At 45.6% G+C, this 18381-nt stretch overlaps 2 protein-coding genes across 3 annotated transcripts in view; one reads left to right on the top strand and one right to left on the bottom strand.

Moving 5' to 3' along the window:
* Positions 1 to 16792, top strand: part of amot (angiomotin) — a 31492-nt gene extending 14700 nt beyond the window's left edge. For both annotated transcript variants that reach the window (XM_083697460.1, XM_083697461.1), the window contains 11 exons: positions 1180 to 2191; positions 3394 to 4036; positions 4449 to 4593; positions 6557 to 6649; positions 7100 to 7245; positions 9977 to 10126; positions 11199 to 11392; positions 11660 to 11788; positions 12270 to 12502; positions 13225 to 13512; positions 13760 to 16792. In XM_083697460.1, coding sequence (XP_083553586.1) covers positions 1180 to 2191; positions 3394 to 4036; positions 4449 to 4593; positions 6557 to 6649; positions 7100 to 7245; positions 9977 to 10126; positions 11199 to 11392; positions 11660 to 11788; positions 12270 to 12502; positions 13225 to 13512; positions 13760 to 13875 — 3149 coding nt within the window. In that variant the 3' untranslated portion in view covers positions 13876 to 16792. The remainder of the gene's footprint in view (positions 1 to 1179; positions 2192 to 3393; positions 4037 to 4448; positions 4594 to 6556; positions 6650 to 7099; positions 7246 to 9976; positions 10127 to 11198; positions 11393 to 11659; positions 11789 to 12269; positions 12503 to 13224; positions 13513 to 13759) is intronic.
* Positions 1 to 18381, bottom strand: part of LOC310820976 (aldo-keto reductase-like) — a 293751-nt gene that overhangs the window by 136307 nt on the left and 139063 nt on the right. The gene's annotated exons all lie outside the window — the stretch shown is intronic.

Below are 18381 nucleotides of genomic sequence, written 5' to 3'. Positions count from 1 at the left end.
TGGGGGGAAAAAATACTTCAAAAAACATTGAAGTCAAATTTCAAAAGAAGTCCCTTTAATCTAACTGAGCCCTTTAAGCTTATTGCTTGCTTGTGGCTGTTTTATTGGCTGTAGTTAAAGGGAAGTTTTACTCAACGGAAATGAGAGTCTTTGATTTGGACCTGTGTGTTAGCTAAGCTAATTTAGAGCTAACACATTCTGGGTGGTTTCTACTTTATGACTTTGTATGTTTTACTAAACACATTGCTTTCCCCTACTGTATAATGATTATTACTGTATGTTTGTGTACCAACTTTTCAAATCATAAATCACCTCGCTTGGGATCCACATAACAATCTCCAATCAATGGTTTTGCTTTCTACAAATTTGAATGAAACAGTCTGTTTTTCTTTTGTATAATGATAAATTGCTATCGCATTATGGGCACGATTTATTAGAAGAGAATTCACTGCATGTTCCCCAGTCAAGCTGAGATGTGCTCTCCTGTCCTACACAAGGAGAGTGGGGTTACAGTACAGTATGGGCCTCCTGGGTGGTCCTTAGCACTCTGATGCTGGGATTTAGCACCGTATAATCACTTGGTTTGGGTGACCATCAATTTGGCCTGACTAGAAGTCAGCATTTTGGCTGATGCGGTGTCATGTTGAGTCATATGTTGCATTTAGCTCAAGGGAATATTGGATCCAGCTATGGAAACAGACACTTGTAAGAAGAATAGATTTGGCTCTGAAAACTCATTATTTTATAGCCCTCCCAATACCTCCCAGCTGTCAGAGTGTTAAGAGTTTGGTTCAATCTGGGTTTTTGGGCTGAACGTCTTCTTGAGGGTTTGTGGTAGGGTTGGGGGGTGGTTGACTTCTCCAGGTTTTTCAGAGGATAGTGTTGGTTCAGTCCATTGATTTCCATTGTCTCCATCTCCATTCTGTGTCTCACGTCAACATCACATGTCCTAGTTGTCAGTGTTTGTGTCGTGTTTGAGTTTGGGGGTGGTTGGCTGACCGTCTCTGTGTGTTCTAACTTTTCATCCCCTCCATCTCCACCCCTCACTTCTCCTTGCCCATCTTTCCCAACCCCCCATTCATTCTCTCCCTCTCCATCCTCTCCTCTCTCTCCTGTCTCCACCCTTCACCTCTCTACCTCTATCCCTCCTCTCCACCTCTCTCCTCGTCCTTCCCCTAGTATCGAGTATTGACCGCGGGCGCAGCTCGTCCTTCCATGAGGTGCGTGGTCTGCGGGAGGCTGAGATGAGGGCAGCGGCCGCAGAGGAGTCGTCCAGCAGTGGCAGCAGTAACAGCAACACCGTCCTCCAGCGCCTCCTGCAGGAGCAGATGCGCTATGGCGAGAATAGGAACTACATGGCCATGCAGCAGCAACAACAACAACAACAACAACAACAACAGCAACAACAACAGCAACAACAGCAGCAGCAGCAGCAGCAGGGAGGGGTGAGTGGAGGGTACCCAGGCCAGGGGGGGCCCTCTGACGACCACTCCATGGTCCCCCACATCGCACGGCAGGAGCCCCAGGGCCAGGAGCTGCAGGCGGACAACGGCATGGAGAAGCTGGGCTCCTCTCGTGGAGGTGGTGGGGGGAGCTTAGGAGGAGGGATGGGCAGTATGGGTGGGGGTGGGAGTGGCCAGGGCCCTAACCCTGAGGACCTTCCGACCTATGAGGAGGCTAAGGTCCAGTCACAGTACTTCCGGGGTCACCAGCAGCAACAACAACAACAGCTCCCGCCCTCGGTGGGCGCGGCCTTCTACGTGACGGGGATGACCAACCCCAAGGTGCGTACGGAGGGCCGTCCCACGGTGCAGCGGGGGGTTAGCGCCGGGGGCAAGGTGCACCAGGACGACGGTCTGAAGGACCTGAAGCAGGGACACGTACGCTCCCTCAGTGAGCGCCTCATGCAGCTGTCCCTGGCCACCAGCGGGGTGAAAGCCCACGCCCCTGTCACCAGCGCCCCCCTGTCCCCCCAGCTGCCCCCTCCCGGACCCCCAGGGGACTACTACAAGCCCTCAGGCCAGCACAGAGGCCCGCCACCGGACTACCCCTTCAAGGGCATGGCCTCCCCCCCCAAACAGCACCAGGACCCTGGAGGGCATTACTACCAGGAGCACCGCGCCAGGGAGCAGGGTAGGAACGACGTGCCACATGTCAGATACCAGCCTCCACCAGAGTATGGCTCGTTCAGGTGAGTAACACACACACACACACACACACACACACACACACACACACAGAGAGACTCACTGTCTGTCTATATCACATCCTGTCTGTTTCAGCTAGTGTTGATACCAAAAGCAGTGCTGCCTCTAGGATCTGCCTTTAGTCATGTTTTTCAATGTGGTATAAGACAGACAGCCATGTCAAACAGACAGACTGTTTGAGTTATACCACTCTGTTTTAGCATTCATTCATTTAGCGCGAAATTCTAACTCAAGATCCATGCGCATGAGTCAAATCATCACGGAAATGTCCCATTGACGTCAAAGCACGATTTATGCAAATGTCAGTGTGTTTTTTTAATTTATTTTATTTTATTAGGATTCCACCATTAGTGGCAACAGGTATAACTTACCAGAAGATGAATGAATCATACATACACCGATATCTTGAGTCCTTCTAGACAAGGCAACCCAATTGACTACTTCCCATTAACATTAATGTAGATGATTCAGCCGCTCTTACTCTTGAACTTCTTGATAAGGGTCATACTCTGCTGGAGGGCGAGTTAGTACCTATCCCTCTCTCTGCCTGTCTGTCTGTCTGTCTGTCTGTCTGTTGGGAACAGGTTGTTGGTGAGCAGAAAGGCTGAGGAAGACATTTCTCCTTCTCTCTGGCTCGTTTTTTCCCACAGACTCAGAGCCAGTAGTCAGGATGATGGGGAGGACAGATCCTGTTCAGCCTGTTTCTCCCCAGAGCGTTTTTACCTCAGAGCAAATCACCGGCAAACAGAGATGAATGCCGGAGAATTTTAATCATCATCTGAAACGTGTCGCGACATGATCCCTCTCTCTCTGACAACGTTCCATTCAGACGCAGGAATGTTTGCTTATTCCTAAACCAGTTCAGGATTGGCTTTGTTGATCAGTTGGAAAAAACCCAAACGTTCCCAGGTGTACAGACAGTATGGTGAATAAGCACAGTTCACAGTAACTGGGACATCAGTGTTCTTTTCTTTCTGCCTCTGTCTTACTAGAACAAGCTCTGAGATGGTATAGTTTAATTTCTCTATGGTAATGACAAGATCAATGGACTGTTGGAGAATGTTTGATGTTTTATGATTGACCCAAAAACCCACAGATGTACATTATACTGTAGGTTAATAAGGTAGGACATCAGCATTCTGTTCCTCAGTATTCTACTCTCTGATTGGTTGTTCCATGTCCACAGATCCAATAAGGAGGGCTCAGTGCACTCTCAGAGACCTCTCCATCACCACAGCCCCACCTCCTCTGTGACGTCCGTGGGCTCTCTGTCCCGTGCCCAGTCCTCCACCTTCAGCAGTCTGCTCAGTGCCTCCCACTCCTCCCACCCCCACCTCCAGGGAGACCCCTACGGCCCCATGGGCCCCCGCAGCCCTCAAGGCCCTGGCTCCCACCAGGGAGACCCCTACAGCCCCGGGCCCATGCACCCTCAACTTCAGAGAGGCCATGGCTTCCCTCATGACCCCTACGGATCCACCTCTCGGATGCACCACCAGCAGCAACACCACCAGTACCAACAACAACAACAACATCAACTCCAACAACAACAACAACAGCAACAACAACAACAACAACATCAACAGCAGCAGCAACAACAACATCAGCAACAACAACAGCAACAACAACAGCAACAACAACAGCAACAACAGTATCAGGGCCATCAGCCTGGGCACTACCCAAATCCGCACTCCCACTCCCACCTGCAGGCGGAGCCACCCTTCGCCATGATGGCGCGAGCCCAGCAGATGGTGGACATGCTGTCGGAGGAGAACAGGCTGCTGAAGAAGGAGATGGAGGTGTACTCTGAGAAGGTCACCAAGTTGAAGAAGGTAATGGCTGGGGAACATCTAGAGAACATTGGCATGGGTGAAATGTGGAGTTACTATTTTGACTGGGGAGGCTGGTGGAGGCAGAAATCGGAGGATGGGCTCATTGTAATACATGGAATGGTATCAAACACGTGTTTATTGTCATTCCTCATTCTATTCCATTCCATGCATTACAAGAGCCCATCCTCCGATTTCTACCTCCACCAGCCTCCCCTGTTTGGGGTATTTCATGTAGATCCAGAAGGACTACTGATATATAAGCAGCATGGTAATAGCTCTACCTTAGCTCAAGGCTAGTAGGCTTGATGGATTATTTTTATATATATATATATCTTTCTAAAGGTGTCCCATCTAGTCCTCAGGCGGTAGTTTGAGCTTTGAAGACTCACTCTTCTTCTCTCCCTGCTGTCAGCTGGAAACAGAGATTACGCTGGTGTCGGAGGCCTATGAGAACCTGGCCAAGTCGTCCACCAAGAGAGAAGCTCTGGAGAAGACCATGAGGAACAAGCTGGAGTTAGAGGTGCGCAGGCTGCACGACTTCAACAGAGACCTCAGAGGTGAGCAGATCTACCCTACATACTTACCTATAGTTAGTATGTAGTACGTATGGAGGGAGGGTGGTATGGTATGGTAGCAGCTGAGATCTCACTGTGGTGTTACATTAGGCCTATATCTAAAGTGCTGGGCTAACGGAGAGAACTCTGATACAGATAGGACACCTGTACAATTATTGAATGGACACTGGTTTAAGCTTTGTCTGCCATGCTCAGTGACATTTCATGAAAATGAAACAACGCGTTTGGGTGCATAAATCAGTGTGGGGTATCCTTTTTGCATTAGGTTAGCCTTGTATTGGAAGTGAGGGGAGTTGTCAGTTGGCTTGTTGCTTTCTTAGTACTACCTTACAGTGTTGCCTGGATATTTACAGTTACAGTAATATTTACATTTACAGTAAAAACATATTTGTTCATGTTCAGTAGCAGTATTTGGTTTGATTAGATTGAATTCCTCCTCTACAGAGTCCACCTATCCCTATCATGAGTGTTCTATTACAGTTCTAGAATGGGGATGCTGTTGTAGCCATAGAAATAGAACAACTATTCTACTACTACTCGTGTTTTTATGGTTGTAGCTGTGTTGTACATGTGGCTCTGTGTTTTGAGTGTGAGTCATAGGAGAAATAGATGTGTATGTTTAGAGAGGTCATGTGTGTTATGCTGTGATTTTCTGTTTCACTGCCATTGATCATGAGTAATCAATGATCATCAATCTGTATGATCTGTTAGTGTCCTGTCAGAGTCCAAAGTCCCAGTGTCATTGCTTCAGACCCTTCATCCCCAGGCTTCACTCTGTGTTTCTGTCAGCGTCTCTGAGCTGAAGACCAGTGAGCGTGGGCAGTTTCACATCTCTACCTCACGGAGGTCTTTAGCCCTGCAGAGGGAAGAAAAAGGTCCATTCATGGCTCTGAGCCCAGACCAGGGTCCAGAGGGAGATTCCATGCTTTTACAACACATCACATACAACCCTTTTTTTGCCATCCCTCCTTCTCCCCTCCTTTCTTTCTTTTTTTCCATAGTTTTGACAGCCTTACACATGTGATATTGATATCTTGCTCTACTTTCAGGGGTTAGGGTAAATGTATACCCCAGTTATTGTTGTGTTTCGAGAAGCAGGGATGGAATGGAATAACTGAATGGAACTTTCTGGAGATGTCTTTGTATGTTGCAAAGCACAGCATGGTTGACTTAAACTCTCGGAGAAATATTATTTTAACGCTTGGCCCAGAAATAATGTCTGTTTTGTTTCAGGCCAATTTTCTCCTGACTCTGTTGGAGAATTATGACCCTCTCCCTCTCTGGGAAATGTGCTCATGTAAAGTTATTGTTTTATTTTTGTTTGTTCTTTTTGCTGAGCAACCGGGGCCCCTGGGCGTTTTATGTGCGTGGAATGAGGACAGGGATCTTAAGAGGGAGAACTGTTCCACGTCAACAGCAGCCCTGTTAAATTCTCTTCAGGGGATTCTGAACTCCCTCTGCCTCCATATTCACTTCATTCCTCGGCCCCTCTGTCCAAACAGCTACGTTTACAAAATCTCATATTTTTGGAAAGGCTGTTGTAACTGTTTAATGCCGCCCAAATTCCCCTAAATTCCATACATGTCCTGCATATTAAAAAGTGTTAGTCTGACTGACTCAATGGAATGTGCTTCTCTGCAAAGAGTTTTCGCGTGGCTTTAAGGAGCTTTTCTGTTTTACCATGTTTTGCTGCCACATTATGCCCTAATTCCTGCAAGTTGTGTGTGTGTGTGTGTGTGTGTGTGTGTGTGTGTGTGTGTGTGTGTGTGTGTGTGTGTGTGTGTGTGTGTGTGTGTGTGTGTGTGTGTGGTGTGTGTGTGTGTGTGTGTGTGTGTGTGTGTGTGTGTGTGTGCGCGCGCTCGTGCACCTGCCTGTGTATGATGTGCGTGCATGCATGTCTTTAATGTCTTTGACCTGACTTTGCCAATTGCATTCTGTGTTGCAGAGCGCATGGAAACGGCCAACAAGCAGCTAGCTGCTAAGGAGTGCGAGGGAACAGAGGACAATCGCAAGACTATCTCTCAGCTACTGGCCCAGAGTGAGTCCATCACTCACACATGAACAGGACACACCACAGGCCTCTAACATTCAACACACACCCTGAACATACCACTCTGTATCCTCAGCAGTAATAACCCTAGATGCTACCTCAGTCAATGCTTGATTGTGTATGAAGGTAGTAGTATATTGTGTTATGCAGAAGTATTTATGCTTCAGTGTGTGCGTGCATGCGTGCGTGCGTGCGTAACTGAACTTCATCAATTAGATCAATTTATGTTCCTCCCAATGAGGTGTTGCTTTAGCAACAGTTGCTCTAATAATCAGCTAAGAAGTGACAATACATTGACTGCCCCTCAATCCTTTGAGATGGAATCTAACAGTAATAATATTAGGTTATATTATTACAAACCATTGTTTGTGAGTGAAACAGTTAGAGTAATGGTTGTAGAAGTCGATCCTCAGTCTTCTATTCTTGATGTTTCAATAGACAAAGAGACGATTCGTGAGAAGGAGAAGCTGGAGATCGAGCAGAATGCCCTGCGCTCCACCACCGAGGACCAGAGGAGACACATTGAGATCAGAGACCAAGCTCTCAACAATGCCCAGGCCAAAGTAGTCAAACTGGAGGAGGAGGTGAGTGGGATTAGTTCTAATTTCTTAAGCGATAATGCTGAAAACAACATGTTTCATGAAGCAAGCCCCATAATCCTCTCCTGTTGAAAAGGACAATGGTTTTGAGGTGCGGGATGAAGAGGCAGACAGTAGTGTTCACCCTGGCCCAAACTTTCACTTTAAGAGATTTTGTTTGGGAATAATATTCCTAAAGGCTATTCCAGTAACACACAAACGTGTGTGTCTTGAAAACTTGCTGACTTGCAGTTGATGTATCTAAAGTGTATATTTATGCCCCCTGGTGGAGTCATAAGTATAGTCATGACTTCAATGTGGTGGCAGATGTAAATGAAACGTATTGAAATGAAAAACTCTCTTCCTGAAAGCACACTTGTGTCAGTTTGCTTTCTGTCTTCCTTTGGATGTGTCACCTTTAAGCTTTGAGCTTGATAGCCTGATTGATAGCCAAAAGAGTCAGCATTTCCCCATGGTGATCTAATCTGTTTAAACCCCCTGTATTGATCACATTGTGGTCTAGTTCATATATGATCAGCTGTGACCCACAGTGTTAGTTTGTCAGAGCTGTTTGTCTAGTAATACTGAACTGGTGAAGGGGTATGTGTGTTCACACTGATTGAAAATACTGTTACTTTTCACAACAAAACTCCTCCTTTGGTCCACAACACAAGGAAAACAACAGATCTCCCAAACTAAAGATTCCTCCCCTTGTATTTGTATTTAATAAGACCTCTGTGGTAACGCTCCAGTGACCAGATAGCAGGTCGTGACCCCTGGATCACCACAGGCCCAGTGGAGGCCTCTCTGAGGCAGAGAGACAAGCCCAAACACTGGCCTCTGTGTGGGCACAGCCCGGGAAGAAACTCCCCTGTGGAAACCTGGAGCTGCTCCCAGCTTTCATGCATCATGGTCCTGGTTGGTTGGCTGGTGCTGGGTCTGAAATTAGCATGGGGCATCAATCTTTTTTTTTAAAGGAAATAATATTGTTCTGATAAATGTTACAGTTGGACATTTTTGGGGATTTTTCAATTATAGTACATAAACCATGGTACTTCTAGAACCTAAACATCTATTCAATTTAGCCACTGTTGATGGTCATCAAGGTCCTAAATTCAGTGTCACATTTTATTATATTTTTGCTCTCAATGCAGTTATCTACATTGTCTAAGGATATCTTCTTTTAAAGTTTAAAAACAACATAAAAAACATATAGGCAGCCAATTTATTTGCACACATAAAGACATTTACAATCTGCGTTCTGTATTTCACCTATGTGTACTAACTTTACGTTGTTTGGGAGATCAGACATGACATTACTTAGATCTGAGTGTTCATTTTCAGGAGGTTGCCTCCATTTCACAGCATTTATGTTATACATATTTCAAATCAATAAAATAGTCACTTTTATCAAGTCCACAAAAACACCCACATGCGTTTAGGTCGCTTTCCCTTATTTGATTTAATATACATGTCAGTCAGCATGGTGCGTTATATCCTCGTCCCAGCTGCGGCGTTGAAATATAAGTACGTTTTTCTCGTTGAGTGTTCCATCAATGAGATTTCATGCGGTACCCGCATGTGTTTGAGAGGTCATAGAAAAGATTTCCGCAATCATAAATCCATCCAGGAAAAGGTGGTGGGCTCAGAAACGGTATGACTGTTTCCTCTTTTTGTCTCAGAGCAATCAGTCCAGTGGTTTATGCTGTCAACATAGATTTTTGAAACTTTAAACATAGCTAAATGAATGGAAGTAAATTGCCAAGTTGGTGTGTCTGCCCCTTGCTACTGAAATAGCCTGGCCTGAGTCCAGAGGGCCCAGAGGGCCGGGGAAGTTAGCTAGCCGGGCTGGGGTGGGGACAGAGCGGTGCGGGAATCGGACCAGGGCTGTCCTAAAAAGCACCGGACTGCTCCACTTCTGCCCGGCACCGCCACAAACCCCCACTTGTTCCTGAACAAAGGCTCTTGAGTTTGAGTTTTCTATCTGCCATGAAAGGGCCTGAACAAGGCCAGATTCTTGGCCCTCTCCTCTGTCTGTGTGGGAACTCTGCAACGCTCCCTCTATTTCTCCCTTTCTTTCTCTCCTTTTCTGTCTTTCTCTCTCTTTCTTTAGAGAATCACCCTGAGCTAAATCAGTCTATTCAGTTCGGCCACAATTATAGCTGCTCCTGCCGCAGTTCAAAGGGGCTGGAGAGGGACTTTGAGACTTGGTACTGGGGACACAAAGCCAGTATTATCTTGTTAGTGGGGGTGGGGCACTCTTGGTTGGGGGGGGGGGGCAGGGAGCTTTGCGTTGTGACGGTGGGGGAGGAAAGTGAAACAGGGTCTCACCTGTTCTCTGTCTGCTCCCTCTGACTCCTGTCGCTCAATTTCCTGTCTCAGTTTTGCCTCTCCCCTGACTGACGTGTGTGTGTGTGTGTGTGTGTGTGTGTGTGTGTGTGTGTGTGTGTGTGTGTGTGTGTGTGTGTGCGTGTGCGTGTGCGTGTGCGTGTATGTGTGTGTGTGCGTGTGCATGTGTGTGCGCGTATTTTTAGAGGAACAGGCACCCATTCTGTTCAAATGTTTGAGTCCTTTGTACCTCACCAATGCTTGATTGTGTATCCAGATAGTAGTATATTGTGTTATGCAGAAGTATTTATGTGTGTGTGTGTGTGTGTGTGTGTGTGTGTGTGTGTGTGTGTGTGTGTGTGTGTGTGTGTGTGTGTGTGTGTGTGTGTGTGTGTGTGTGCGCGCGCAGCTGAAGAAGAAGCAGGTGTATGTGGAGAAGGTGGAGCGTATGCAGCAGGCCCTGGCTCAGCTGCAGGCTGCATGTGAGAAGAGGGAACAGCTGGAACATCGCTTACGCACGCGTCTGGAGAGAGAGCTGGAGTCACTACGCATGCAACAGGTAACACACACACACACACACACACACAGATAATACACACACACACACACACACACAGATAACACACACAATGATTGAGATGAGAGAGACAAACATGCACAGACCAAACTTTAATCAGATGTATTACTGGAAATACAGACAATTCACTCCTCAGGTATACACACTACTCCTGGAACATGCACACAATGATGATACACATGCAACAATACCCTTTTGACTCCACCATACATCATCAAACACATGTACATCAAATATAAACACATACCCACAGATGTTCACCTCACGTCTACTCGGGTACATAAATCATAAAACACGCACGCACGCACACACACACACACACACACACACACACACACACACACACACAGTCTGTTAAAGACACTAGGAGAGACAGAGCAGTGTCTCAGCTGCAGCCGGTGGGGCGTCCTGACCTAGAATTCCATGCGGAACGGTCCCAGAGGAGATGTTCTATTCCATAAATTCCATCCTGCCCTTCCTGTGTGTCCGACCGGAGCAGAACAGAACAGACCAGAGCACCACGGAATGTTTTTACATTACTAGAGTGCAGCCAGGTCCAGCAAGCCAGAAGGATGCTGGGAATGTGGGGGAAAGGTTGCAGCTGACAGAACAGCGGAGGTCCTGTCTGTACTCTCTGACCTGGGGAGGGGGGGGGGAGTGGATGAGGAGGGAGGGGGGGGAGAGCAAACAGCTGTATATTCCATTCGAGCCTGCAGGAGCAGACATTCCCTGTGGTCCACTGAGACTTCAGGCAGACAGAGAAACCTGCCGTACTCACTACCAGGCAGTGTTGCCATAGGTGCCATTCAGAACATCACAGTGAAACACAGACACACTCACAGGCCAAGGTTTATTCTGAGAACAGAGACAGTTTATGCTGAAAGTGTGTGTATTTATGTGTGCGTGTCTGTGGCTGTGTGTCTTCCTGCATGTACTGTATGTGAGTGTGTCTGTGTGTCTGTGTGTGTGTGTGTGGGTGTTCAATATTGGGACAGCAATTCACCCTCCCTCCCTCCCTCCCTCCCTCGCTCCCTCCCTCCATCCGTCCCTCCAGCGCCAGGGTTTGTCCCAGAGCAACACCGGTGCTTCAGAGTACAACGCCACAGCTCTGATGGAGCACCTGAGGGAGAAGGAGGAGAGGATCCTGGCCCTGGAAGCCGACATGACCAAGTGGGAGCAGAAGTACCTGGAGGAGAGCGTCATGAGGCAGTTTGCCCTGGATGCCGCAGCCTCTGTCGCCACCCAGAGGTAGGGAGGCCCCAGCCTAAATGGAGTCAGAAGAATTGGGGAAAAGCACACACAGTCCACACACTGTAGCAAACACACTGATTGATATACACACACACACACACGCACACACACACACACAATAATTTGCATTGCAATGGATCGAGCTTTCCAAAAGAAAGAATGAAGGAGTGCATGTGCTATCTTGCAAGGGTTCTTTCTGTTTTTGATATCACCTGATTGACCCCTATGGTGATTGACCCATCCTTCCTGTCTATGCGTTGCCAGGGATACCTCGTCATCATTGATATGCCACTCCCCCAGCAGCAGCTATGACACGTCAGTGGAGGCTCGCATCCAGAAGGAGGAAGAGGAGATCCTCATGGCCAACCGCCGCTGTGTGGACATGGAGAGCAGGTACACTACAACCCTAACCTCATAACCTTTATATGTTACACCTTTATACTCAGCCCTAACCCTAACCTCATAACCTTTATACCTAACTGTAGCAATGTCCTTCAACACACTAACACTAACCCTAACCTCATAACCTTTTATACCTAACACTAACCCTAACCTCATAACCTGTATACTGAACACAAACCCTAACCCTAACATGGAGAGCAGGTACACTACAACCCTAACCCCATAACCTTTATACTGAACACAAACCCTTACCCAACCTTATACTAACCCTTACCCAACCTTTATACTAAGCCTAACCCAACCTGCCTCCACCTGGAGTGCTGGTGAACCTAACCTCATAGCTAGAACAATCAACACACACCCTGAAGTAACGTGTAATGTTTGTGTACATTTAGGCACTTCTCACAGGATTATACCAGTAGTGTAATTATCCACCCCCCATCCACCCTCTTCCCCACCTCCCATCACACAGGATCAAGAACCTGCACGCCCAGATCATAGAGAAAGACGCCATGATCAAGGTACTCCACCAGCGCTCCAGGAAGGATCCCAACAAGTCCGACGCCCCGGCCACCATGCGGCCCTCCAAGTCCCTGATGTCCATCGCCAACACAGGGGGCTCGAGCCTGCTCTCCCACAGCCTGGGCCTCAGCAGCTCCCCCATCACCGAGGAACGCAAGGACAGCAGCTGGAAGGGCAGTCTGGGTAAGAGGAAATGGGTCTGGATGTGGGAGAAGCTCCTTTTTCCTTTGGTTGAGAATAGCGCAGCGTTTGAGACACACCCTGGGTAAAGTAGCGTGCGTGGGTCAGAGGAAATTCAGGGGGAATTTCAGGGACCAGGGAAAGATCTCATTTGACTCTGCCGTTCGATGTGGTTCTGGTCAAATGTAGTGCACTGTATGGAGAATAGGGCGTCATTTGAGATGCAGCCCTGGGCGAGAGGGCAGCTGGCAAGGCAGTCTGGGTAAGAGGAAAGAGGGCAGGGAACAGGAAGTGGATTCAGAGATGTGTTGGTCAAAACCTGATGACAGAGAGACGAAGGGGTGTGGAGGTTGTGGTCACTGCAGAGGAGGGGCTCATTGTAATGCATTGTAATTTCTACCTCCACCAGCCTCCACTGAATGTGAGGGTATCCGTTCTGCATAGGGTTGCATTCGTGATAAATATAACATGCATTGTTCACAGGCATTGTCCTAGTTTAGACATGTCCAGTTGTCGTACAGAATCATAAGACTGAGAGAGGGTGTTGTGGTGGGGGGTAGGAGAGTGTAATATGAACCATGAAACAGTGCTCTGCCAACTGACTCAGCCTAGCAGTGTGTGAACACACACAGCCTATATAGACCTCTGTCACATTAGAGCTGGGATTGAACAGTCCATGGGTTTGCACAGCAGCACAGCGTTCTAACTGTTCTGTGTTCCATCAGGGGTTTTGTTGGGTCAAGAGTACCGTCCAGAGTACCGTATGGACTCCCTGAGGACAGAGTCCATCTCCTCGTCTCCCTCCCCAGTCCTGCCCTCCACCCCCATGACGGCAGGCCACTCTAAGACGGGCAGCAGAGACAGCTGTACCCAGACAGACAAGGGCCAGAGCCAGAGCCAGGGCCAGGGGCAGGAGGCCAGCAGCAAGCCCAGCACCCCTGCCCTGCAGAGCATGACCCTGCCCAGTCGCCTCTCCAGCCCCAGCCCCGTCTACATCCCAGACCGCATCGCAGGTACCACACACACAGGGATCAATCAATCAATCAAACTTTATTTAGCTGTTTTCTACAGACACATCGGTCACAAAATGCATAACAGAAACCAAATAAGGAACCAGACTCATTACAAACAATGGTTATGATTATTGGTGTGACCTATTTCTTAGGGGGAAAGACTGACCTGAATAGTTTGAGCTGTGATCTAACAGTGTAAAGTTCCTGCTAAATGATCGACCATGTCATTCTCTGCCGGTCTATACAGATGTACCAGTGTTCCACTCCAGCACCCTGGAGAGGCGGGCCCCCGTGCAGGCCCACCCCCAACTTTCATCAGCACAACAGGAAGTGGACAACGACATGGTGGAGATCCTGATCTGAATTCTGACCGCTGAACCCTGACCTCCAACTGGCCAAAGAGCCACAGGACGGGTCAGGAGGACAATGTGTGAACACAGTCAACACACACACACACACACACACACACACACACACACACACACACACACACACACACACACACACACACTTTCGAAATAGGTGAAGGATTCCTCTTTTCTTTTTTGTTTTAACGTTTGGTGTTGAACTAGCTGTTGGGTGGGTGCTTGAGGGTGTGTTAAAATGCACTACTTTTCTAGATGTGTTTTGATGAGAAATACCTTGTACAGTTGTTGAGTTGGATGTTAGTGTCATCATCATCATTGTGATCAATTAACTCTCTTGTATAGTGTTGCGGGAGATGACTAGCCCCTTGGACCAAATGTATTGGCTACCATTCGTTGCATTCATTGCACTACTTATTTTTTATGAGTGTGTTTCTTTTATTTTTATTTTTTTTACTTAAAAAGTCAGACTTAGGTATTCTATTTATGTGTAGTAGTACATTATTTACCAATGTTAGACATGGCACTTGGGTAATCAAAGTGATATTGTAAAACAACAAAACATTATTTTAACCTGTAAATACTGTATTTAGATACTGTATGGCATGTGTACCATTTAAACTGAACTGAATGTGGTTTACAAGCCATTCAGTTACATGACACTGCCATCCGAGGACCACAATGCACTGTTTTAGAATTGGGCTCCTTTTGTCACAGTGGAGAACTTGGAGGAGTGAGAGTTACACATTTCCACGGTGGTCCAGTATGTCTCGTGACCCCACTGGATGGGGTCTGTCTGTTTGAGGTGCAGTGGTAGAATAGGTTAGGTGTTCACCGAAGTGCCTATGCTGCAGTTACAGTTCTCCACTACCTGTAAGTGTCCTTCATTCCAGTCCAGCTGTGTTTGCGCCATTGTCTTCCTCTCAGACTTGCCTCAAATTATACCCAGCCTAAAATAGTCTGATTTGAACTTATAGTTTCTACAATGATAACATCATCCGGTTAGTCCCCTGTCATACTACACGTAGACAAACGTACATTATGAGGTTGAAATATAGAACTGTTTATTGAATTGCCTAGCTAACAGTTTCACACGCCAGTTAGCTCCTAACAGCACATATCCATTGCTTATGACCAAAGGTAACAAAGTGGGTCTCTACTCCTTAGTAGTTGTTACAGATAAGATCATAACTTAACAAGATCATAACATATCATAACACCAGCCAATCTAACAATGACTATGAAAATACCCATCAGATTCACAACCCAAGTAGCAGTTGTGAAAATGTCCAATCCAAACCAAAAATTGTGGGACCAAAGAAACCCTACAACAGCAGTTGGTCACCTGACCTGACTGTGTGAGAGACCACAGTATTGTCCTAGTTTCACAAGTTCACAGGAGCTATTTCACTCAACCGCAAAGGTCAACAATGTGTCCCATTGCCAAAATAGAACTTCCCCCAGGTTGATAATCTTTAGAAGAACAACAACAGGGCTGATGCTGGTTGCCCTGTGTTTGGAGTGAGTGTGTTATGAGTTTTGTAACTGAATTAAAAGCACAATTCCAGTGTTAAGTGATGTATGTGAACACGTTTTCATGCAAGCCCTTCTTTAAGTGTCCTAACGTTGGTACTGTAACATTTCCATCAACACAGGAGCTCCTCCACCCTGCTGAAGGGGGAGTTGGCTGTCTAGGATAGACAATGGACCCTGGTGGTGTAGACTGAAGCCTTTTCTCAATTGTTAGAACAAGACTCCTCGCGTCCTCTCCTCCATCCTCCATTCGCTTCGTCCTCAAAAAGAGGAAAATATGTGAGAAATAAGGAAGGAACCTAGATCTTCTCCAATGCGTTTTCAGTTGGACGCGATTGAAGGACGAAGGAGAGGATGCAAGGAGTTGCGTTCCTAACATTTGAGAAAAGGCTTTTGTCTCTGGTGGGACTGAGAGGTTGTTTGCTTGAATGCTGAATGATGTTTTTTTGATCCACAGCTGCTTTCCAGCTCTTATTTTACTGAGACCAGGTTGTATGTCAACTTTCAATAGGAACACCAGAACATTTCAAAAGACTAATGGATTGTCTAACTGTTCAAGTTAGTGATGGAGCATTAAACGTTCTCCTGTGGTGTGATTGACAATCATAGGCATTTCAGAGTTTCAATTATCAAATATGTTTGAACCTGATGCCTTAGTAGATCAGGTAATTTTTGATTGCTGTTCTCTGACAATCATAGACATTTCAGAGTTTCAATTATCAAATATGTTTGAACCTGATGCCTTAGTAGATCAGGTAATTTTTGATTGCTGTTCTCTGACAATCATAGACATTTCAGAGTTTCAATTATCAAATATGTTTGAACCTGATGCCTTAGTAGATCAGGTAATTTTTGATTGCTGTTCTCTGACATCATACCACAGTACAGTTGATATACCTCTCTGTGGTCCTACCTGAGGTTCAGTCTACCATGCCACCTTGGTCTTGCTTCATATTTCAACCCAACTCATGAGGCCCCCTGTGTTCTGAGCCAGGAGAAGAAAGATGTACCCATTACTGTCAAGTACAGGATGACTTTCACAAGTCCTCTTATCATGTTGAAAGTGCTCACAGTCACAAAGTGAGTTCTAAGTGCCTGCAGATCTGCCTTACTAGTGTGGTGAAGGGTCAAACCCTAAGAGGAGTAATGCCCATCAGACTTTGTGTTAATGATTGTGGCCAATTTAAGAGCAGATTGTTAGTATGTTTACCAGTGCCTTTGGTAAGAATGGTGAAAAAAGAACCTGAATGTTACTTAAAAATACAAGTTCTTGTTCTAGTATTTTGGTGCCTTTTCACAAAGTGTGTACACTAGATGCTGCTTGACAATGTCATTACTGTACAATCACCATTCATGTTTAATTAAATTGTATTTCTAATCAAGCATCTGGTTTTTACAAAATTCATCTCATGCTGTTTCTTTGTGGTTTAAACTTTTTTGTATTATTTGATGTACTCATGACAATGTTCCAAATTATTAATTTCCAAATGTTTCAAATAGCGAGTTTAATTGGTTAAGTATTAATTTAATTATTTTGTTAAATAAATATACAATGAGACCTTCATGTTGGTTCTGTGCATTATGCTCAACTGGAATTGACACCATATTTACGTTTTGTCTTTCATAACAAAGATCAGATTTACGCACTTGGACAAACAAGACAGATAAAATCTAATTTATTAAATACACATACAAGAAAAGCCAATACAACTTCCCAAAAAAAATAAAGATGAAAACCCCATGCAATAAATAAGTGCTAAATAACATTCATAGTTGTAATACCACTCGACTGAGAGAAACATGACATTTCATTTCACAGGATAAACTTATTAGTAAAAGTTCCAAGCCCATAACGCATCAAACATCACAGCACTTCATATCACGGTCAGGCATATACACACACCTTCTCAATAATAACTTGATGTAATAAAGGTCACATTGAGGGAAGGTTCTCCATGCTCTGTAGCACAGGATCCACCTGCTCCTTAGCTCGACATTGTAGCTAACAGCACCCTACTTCGAGCACCCCCTGTTATGGGTCACGATCAGCTGTTTTCATCTGCCTCTTGCGCTAATTTGAAAACTACCAGAAAAATAACGACAGGTTCCCTCCTCCACTAACCCTTGAAGGTATCTGATTATCAACTTTAATAACAATTCATCCACATTTAGCTTAGCTGTGATAGTTTGGAAATACATAATGTGTTTAAGTGATGTGGGACCTGCCGTGAATCTTAAAATTCGACATTCGCGACAACCCGGACAATTTTGGTATCTGAAATATCACTAATGGTCGCGTTAATTAATCTAATATTGTTACTAAAGGCTTATAGCAATTCCTAGCTTAGCAACTAGCAGGAAAATAGATAGTTCTAACTAACCCGAGTCACTAAACCACGAAATGTTATCAAGCAGCTCCATCGAGAGGCGGTTCTTGTCATTGCAGTGCCTTGTTTTTAGTGTCCACACGATGGCGCCGTTTTACAGGCATCAGAATTCCAGAAACAAGCCATTTTCATGTTGAATCAACTAGGTAGCCTACTACTGTAGCCAACTAGCCAGGCAAAAATGTGACGAAGGAATCGGTCGTTTTTCGGATAAAAACAAATGGGTAGTATGATTTAAGGGTGACCGATAATAGGGGTCTTATTTTTGGCTATACCGCGACCCACATTGACCGATAAAACAAAAATAATTACCGTTTGTACCAAACTGGTGTGTTGTTAATGTTATCTAGCATTGTTCTGAACTAAATAAACACAATGTTGATTGTTAAATAATTGAAATAAATGTGTGATATGAATGTATCCTAAAATGCATATTTTTAGGGGGTTCTGCTCTATACCTTTGCAAGGGAGTAAATCGTTGTAAAAAAAATAAAAAATAAAAAATAATAATATTTCAATGATAATGAACTCATAAACTACTGCTTGGTAAGTAATAAATAAAGATGAATTAAAAGCAGAAATGT

The sequence above is a fragment of the Argentina silus genome (assembly GCF_951799395.1).
Source record: "Argentina silus genome assembly, chromosome: 2".
Classification (NCBI taxonomy): domain Eukaryota; kingdom Metazoa; phylum Chordata; class Actinopteri; order Argentiniformes; family Argentinidae; genus Argentina; species Argentina silus.
The sequence above is the reverse complement of the archived record's forward strand: the minus strand, read 5'-3'. Positions and strand labels throughout refer to the sequence as shown.